Genomic DNA, 7,137 nt, shown 5'->3' on the forward strand with positions numbered 1-7,137 from the left:
ATTTCCTAGTAGAACACGGGATTCTCGTGGATCTTAGAAATCATTGTCTCTGGGGAGCGAGTACGGGGGAGAAAGGAAAAGGGGGTTTCAAGGTGAAACCAAAGAAGGCACGGGTCGGTCGGCAGGAAGTAAAATTCCTAGGTCTGACCATTGTAGAAGTGCCTTTTTTCTTAGCTCTGGGTAATGACTCAATACACTCTTGGATTCGTCAGATGGACAGGCCTTTTATTTCACTTGCAAGGGGAATCAGCACCTCTACTCAAGGGGTGAGGCTACTATTCCAATGATACAGCGTAAGCGTTCCATATTTATACAGTGTAACAAACAAGTTTAATTGACATTCCTTTGTTCCTCTATCAGGATACATTTTAGATTAATCATCAGGTATTAATGACATATTGACAGAAGGATCCTGGACACATAAGTCAACCGTTAATCTATAACAGGGCATGAGTCGTGTAACTGGAGGTCCTCTTTAATCTTAATCATGTATTGGGAGGCTAGGTTTGCTTATGGTCACAAGTTGTCAGGTCACTGGTTACATCAAAGGAACTCATTATTTCACTTCTACATTCTCATTAGGTGGGCAGACATCTGTTCTTGGCTGTAATCCGAGTACGTGCAATAGCTCTAGTTACACATCGACACTTGCCCAGTGTCAAGTCTGAAAACTTTTACCCAGCAAGCACTTGAAATTAACCCCTTATATCATGTAGATTTCCTCATTCCCCCCTTTTGTCCTTTCTAAGGACAATCTATTTTGCTAAGTTTAAGAAACTCTACATCAAAGGTCTCACCCTTAATATCCTCATATTCAGACATCATTGGTACTGGAGGAGTTGACGTTAATAAGGAAAGGACTTTTGTACACAATATTTTTAAACAACCAATCAATAAACTAATTAAAATTATTATCATCACAATTGCGATTAAGGCTTCCAAAATTTGCTTTCCTAGTGCTCCTCCCCATCCTGAAATCCAATCCCACATGGACCACGGTTCAGGTTGACGTAGTTTCTCTACAGTCTCCTTTATGTGCTTTACCAGGTTGGTGATATTCTCTGAGCTATCTGGGATATAGGTGCAACATTCGGTTTTTATGATTGCACATGTGCCCCCTTCTTTTGCCAACAAATAATCCAGAGCCATGCGGTTTTGTAAGGCAACAGTGCGCAAAGCCACCATTTCTGCGTTTACATCACTAAGAGCATCAGCAGTATCATTGGCTATTTGTTCCAACACTGCTGCCATGTTTATAGATTCTCTTGCTAACTTCCCTGTTCCATACCAGGGAAATGCTATAGCAAAGAACCTTTCAGTTTCTGTAATGGCTCGTTTTGCTCGTGTCCCAGGGTGGCTATCCAAAGATGAAATATGATGTATATAGGGCACTACATATCCCAAATAACATGACCCAGTCCAATGTTGTGGTAACCAAGGGTATGCTCTATGCCCACAGATGAAATAGGTGTTATTATAGGCTTCAAATTTGTTCCATATCTGGTGCATCATTCCTATTCCTTGTTCTCCTTTCCAGATTTTTTTACTAGTCAAATTTTGTACTGTGGACAGGTTCCACCGTCCCCAATAGGGCCATTCGACTGCACCCGGTGGTTTAGTAGTAGTTTTAGTCAAAGTGTAGTTACATTTGCACTCACTCCATCCAACCATCAATCCTTCTCCATTGTCGTTTACCAGACAGACTTCTCCTTTTGTTTTATTTACGGTTCCCATTGACGTCACTAATAGACTCTCTGGATTCCTTCGATTATCATATTGGGGATGAAACCACCCTTCAAATTTTATAAGGTTGTATCCTGCATCTTTCCATTCATTTTCCAACTGATCTGGGTTCAAACTATTTTGGGTCTGAAATGTACTGGCTGCCTCCTTATTCCAGGTGGTATTAGACTGTAATAACCACCCTACCATCTCTTCTATTTCGAAGGGAATGGGCCTTAGAGGTATTCCACCCTCTGCATGCACAGGGATGTGGCTGCATATCCAGCATTTGGCAAGGTTCTGTCTTTTAACGTACAGATAACTCATGTATACAAAGGTATTAACTTGATGATAGTTATGCTTATTTAACAGTCTTCTACTTCTCCCTCCTTGTTTCTTAGCGGTCCTATTAATTTTTCTTTTCTGAGTAATTGATGTTGAAACGAGGGGTTGTGTAAAAGGATTATCACAAAACATTGACTTAGCTGTCAGGGCCAGTCCTCCTCTTGAATTACCATTGCAGATAACGCCTCCATTCGCAGTTTTGTCACTTGGTAATACAGTATCAGGGCATGTGACCCATAGCTTATCAAGCCTTTGTCCACTATCTTCTTCTACTATCTTACCCTGTCTTACCCTAAGATTTAGGGGTTGATACGGGGGTACCTGCATAGTATAGTCCTGGAGCTGGACTTTCATGGTCTCATTATAACATATAATATAAAAGAGATTTTTGGTTAAAAGTACACATTCTTTTATACATGGTTTGCCTTGCAGAGGATCTGGGTAAATCCATATGGCAGTTTCAATTATCGTTAACAAAGGGAACAGTCTTATTAGAGTCCAAATCCAGTTCATCTTGGCAGTGTATCGTCTTCAACTAATGCCTTCTTACAATGGGACGCATGTATCCATGTTGGTCGCTCCTTTACTTTTACAGCGGTGTTTGTGGTCAGGAGTACTTGGAAGGGTCCCTCAAATCTGGGTTGAAGGCCATTCTTTCACTTGAAGATTTTTATGTAGACGTTATCTCCTGGCTCGAAAGTATGGCACTTTCCTTCAGCGGGATCGACCTGGGCTTCCTTCACCTGTTGATGGAAACTAGAAATGCATTTGGTTAGTGCAATGCAATAACTCAACATATCTTCCTCCATTTTATGAATGTCCATTTGTTTAGCTGTTAAAGGTGCCGAAAAGGGCAATCTTTGTGGTCTTCCCATGACGATCTCGTGAGGTGAAAATCCTGTAGTTCTGTTGGTAGCAGACTGCATTGTCATTAAAGCTATGGGTAACAAATCAACCCATTTAAGTCCAGTTTCTTTACACAGTTTTGCAGGCTTGTTTTTCAGCATCCCATTATATCTTTCCACTAGCCCAGCCGACTGTGGATGATAACTGCAATGGAGGTGCTGGTTAATCTGTAAGGCTTTGCATAGTTCCTTAATCAATGTTCCCGTAAAATGGGACCCATTGTCACTTGACAGTTTTGCTGGTATCCCAAAGCGAGGTACAATGTCCTTCAATAAACATTTAGCAACAGTAGTGGCGTCACTCTTTCTACAAGGAAACGCTTCAATCCATCTTGAATACATATCAACAATAACTAATACATATTTAAAGCTCATACACACAGGTAGTTCAATAAAATCCATTTACAAGTATACAAAAGGGCCCATGGGGTTTGGGTGGGATGCGGGCTGTACCTTCTTTATTTTCCCTGCATTCATGGTCTGGCAGATAGTACAATTTTCACATATTTGTTTTGCCAACTTTGAGATTCCTGGTGCATACCAGGTCTTGAGGATATAGTCCACCATCCCCCCTTTGCCCGCATGGGTGAATTTATGAACACATCAGGCAATTGGTGATAGTAATGATTTGGGTGCCACCATGCGGCCGTCATGATGAACCCATAAGCCGTCAGTGTTTTTTAAAACAATGATTAACAACCCATTCCTTTACTTCATCAGAACTGGCCCTATCTTGATGGGTCAGCACATCATCTAAGGACGGGGGCTGCGGTATCTCTGGCTTTTCCCTAACAGGGAAGACTGAAACTTGTCGTTCAGTACTTGATATAGCTACTGACTTAGCAGCACTATCTGCAGCAGCGTTTCCAAGCGCAACCTTGTCCAAATGCCCCGTGTGCGCTTGGCACTTAATAATTGCAATCTGTTTACGTCTCTGAATAGCTAGTAAAAGATTTTGCACTTCTTGTGCATTTTTAATCTGGGTTCCCGAGGAAGTCAGGTAACCGCGAATTTTCCAAATTTGTCATGCTCATGTCTGGTTATTTCTGAATAGTTCAATATCCATTGTCTACAATAGCCAGTCATTCCTAGAAAATGCTTCATTTCTCTTTTAGTTTTTGGCAACGATATGTTGCAAACGACCTTTATTCTATCCGGCGTTAACTCCCTGTTTTAACAATGATTCCATCACTGGCTCAATTCCTTTTTCTGCTTTCTCTGACAATGGATACTGTGACCTTTTGGGTAATGGTGCAGCTGGATTAATTGTAACTTTATAGGGCTGTGCAGTCTAATAGTTAGGAGGTATTTTAAATTTAAAAACGGCTGATAATCTTGTCCTGTTTTGTCATAGCAGGCCGTGCAGTGCAATTTTGAATGCCATTTCCCTAGTTTCAGGGATTCCTGGCATTGTTTTATGGAGCTTGTAACGAATCCCCACGCTCCTAACAGACTGACAAGTTTGGGACTCAAACTTGGGTCGGCAATTTCCCATGCGTAAAGAACAGGGTGTTTTATTTCTGTTACTGGGTACGCATATGCCTTATCTACTTGGATTTCTACCGTTACTCCTGATGGGGAGCAAATAATTGTAGCATTCATTTTGCACAGCAAGTCTCTTCCACATAAATTCATAGAGACATCTCCTGATAACAGAAAGGAGTGTTCTTCCTCAAATTCTTCTACTTTTATTGTGAGGGGAGTCGATTGATTCAAGCGTTGTAGTATTCCAGCCAATCCAGCTATCGGGGTCTTTTTCCCATTAATAGGCATTCCTTCAGAATATCCTTTCCCTAACACCGAAAAGGTTGCTCCTGTATCTACTAAAATGACATAGGTCTCCCAGCTATTTGCATTTTAATTTCAGGTTCGCTGCGTGAATTTAAAGAAACAACGGGCATTTGGTGGTCTGTGGCGCCTGGGGCTGCTGGTGTCAGTCAGTAATTCTGATCTCTATTTCTCCTAAATCCCTGTCCGTTTGTAGGGTAACCTCCTGACTGGTCCGAAAAAGGGTTATGGACAGTGAAATTAGGACCTTTATTCTCTAACGGAGGTCCATTATTGGAGGTTTGGTTCTGACGATTTTTTGCAGGGCATTGGTTTGCCCAATGTCCGGGTTGTCCGCAATTATAACAATTACCAGATCGTCCATACCCTCTTACTCTACCACGTCTTCCTCTATATTCCCCTCTATTCATCCTTCTATAGTTACCTTGTTATCCTACCATAATAGAGGAGAAAGGTATTTCTTCGGGGTAATCTTTTTTTTTTGACTCAACAAACATAGAGGCAGTCTTTTTATCTGGCTGTTCTCTATTTCTCTCTTGTCCGTTAAACATTCCTCGAGGCAAGTAATTCTTTCTATGTTAAATGAACCATCTGAGGGAAAGGGTCTAGTCTTATTTACAGTCCATTTGGACCAATTTGGTAGGTGATCAATGGATAATTGACCACGTTCTTTAACATAAAGGCTGCTGGCGTGCCTTTCTCGGGTGGCTTACTGGTGCTAGCACCCATTTTAGCAGCTTAAATGGTTCATTTAAAACAATCTAAACTCCCGTGACAATCCGTGATCTGCGTTGTATGCCCCTACAGATCAGATTAATAAACTATACATACGTATCAAAATTACAGTCACATCCAATCTTCTTGGTCTTTACTTCAAATCAGTGTCACAAAGTCCTTGACCATTTGTCACTCCGAGTGCCTTTAGAGTTTCGGCGCCTACTTTATGGTCCTGGCCTTCACGTGGGGCATTTGCCCTCTTAATAACTGGCCTGAGGCTAGGCGACTGAAACTCAGCACTTCCCGACTGAATTTAGTCAACTGACTGCAACAAGGTTTTTTTTAATATTTACAACACATTAAGACATATCCTTATGCTTTAAAACTCGAGGGTTCTCAACCCTCGTGGAAGGTATTTCTAACTGGGGAAAATACTGAATCCACAATAGCTCAGTGGATCATGTAAAAGACATCACTATTTTCTCAACCATACATTCCGCCGCGGGACTCACTTCCCCGGCTTGGGTCTTTTCCAACCCCTTCTGCAGTTTTTTTTTTCAGCTTAAATATTTTAGTTAAAACATACAACAATTCCGTAACACTCTATGATCTGCGTGGGACGCCTCTACAGATCAGACATGACTAAACATTAATACATACGACAATAAACAATAAACAATACACTTGTTAAACAACAACCAAAGTGTTACTAAATCCCCAGCCTATGCAGCCTTACTGGACAAAGTTGATTGATAATAACAAGTAGTTAAATACTCACTCTCATAAACATTAAACATTGACACTGTGTTTCAGACAATCGCCCACTCTTCTTCCCTCCACCTTACTCCCTTTAGCCAAATTTTTTAGCAAAAAGGGCCTTCAATTTGTCCCAACTAACTTCACCCACTCTCTCTCCTTCTACCCTACTCCCTTTATGGAACCTTGCTAGTTCAATTTCCAGTAAATCGCTAGCTCCTTAGTTAATCAAATTCCTGACTTAACCTTCTCTCTCTGGTACCTTTATACAGTCCTTTTCTGCACGATCCTGTTCGCGGGGCGTCAGCGCCTCATGGCTGATCCTCTGTTCCGTTTCTGAAAGGGAAGCAGTCACAACGGCAGTTTAACCTCCGAACCTTGTGAGTCAATTACCCGATGGCAGTACTGTCCAATGGAATAAACAGACTATGCGCAGCTATGCTTCTGGAAGGAAAAGTCCCAAAAATGTGGCAAAACACCACCTTCGGCCGATGGGATTTTTCCTAACCGAGCAACGTACTCGGCGTCTGTTAACTCACCAATTGGTACAGCAAGCCATCTCGGTGGAACCTCCAAATTGTAGAAGTGCCTTTTTTCTTAGCTCTGGGTAATGACTCAATACACTCTTGGATTCGTCAGACGGACAGGCCTTTTATTTCTCTTGCAAGGGGAATCAGCACCTCTACTCAAGGGGTGAGGCTACTATTCCAATGATACAGCGTAAGCGTTCCATATTTATACAGTGTAACAAACAAGCTTAATTGACATTCCTTTGTTCCTCTATCAGGATACATTTTAGATTAATCATCAGGTATTAATGACATATTGACAGAAGGATCCTGGACACATAAGTCAACCGTTAATCTATAACAGGGCATGAGTCGTGTAACCGGAGGTCCTCTTT

At 41.5% G+C, this 7,137-nt stretch overlaps 1 protein-coding gene across 1 annotated transcript; it reads right to left on the reverse strand.

Annotated features, from left to right (window-relative positions):
• Window positions 1-521: 521 nt before the first annotated feature.
• LOC147115871 (uncharacterized) lies at window positions 522-6,647 on the reverse strand. Its single transcript, XM_085989459.1, has 2 exons — window positions 6,496-6,647; window positions 522-2,823 (listed from the first exon to the last, which is right to left on the reverse strand). Exon 2 carries the CDS (start codon window positions 2,578-2,580, stop codon window positions 745-747), a length of 1,836 nt encoding a protein of 611 aa, XP_085845585.1. The 5' UTR covers window positions 2,581-2,823; window positions 6,496-6,647; the 3' UTR covers window positions 522-744.
• Window positions 6,648-7,137: the final 490 nt, after the last annotated feature.

This window comes from Somniosus microcephalus, chromosome 6 (assembly GCF_052327205.1).
Source record: "Somniosus microcephalus isolate GS21.2 chromosome 6, FLI_Smic_1.0, whole genome shotgun sequence".
In the NCBI taxonomy this organism is placed as follows: domain Eukaryota; kingdom Metazoa; phylum Chordata; class Chondrichthyes; order Squaliformes; family Somniosidae; genus Somniosus; species Somniosus microcephalus.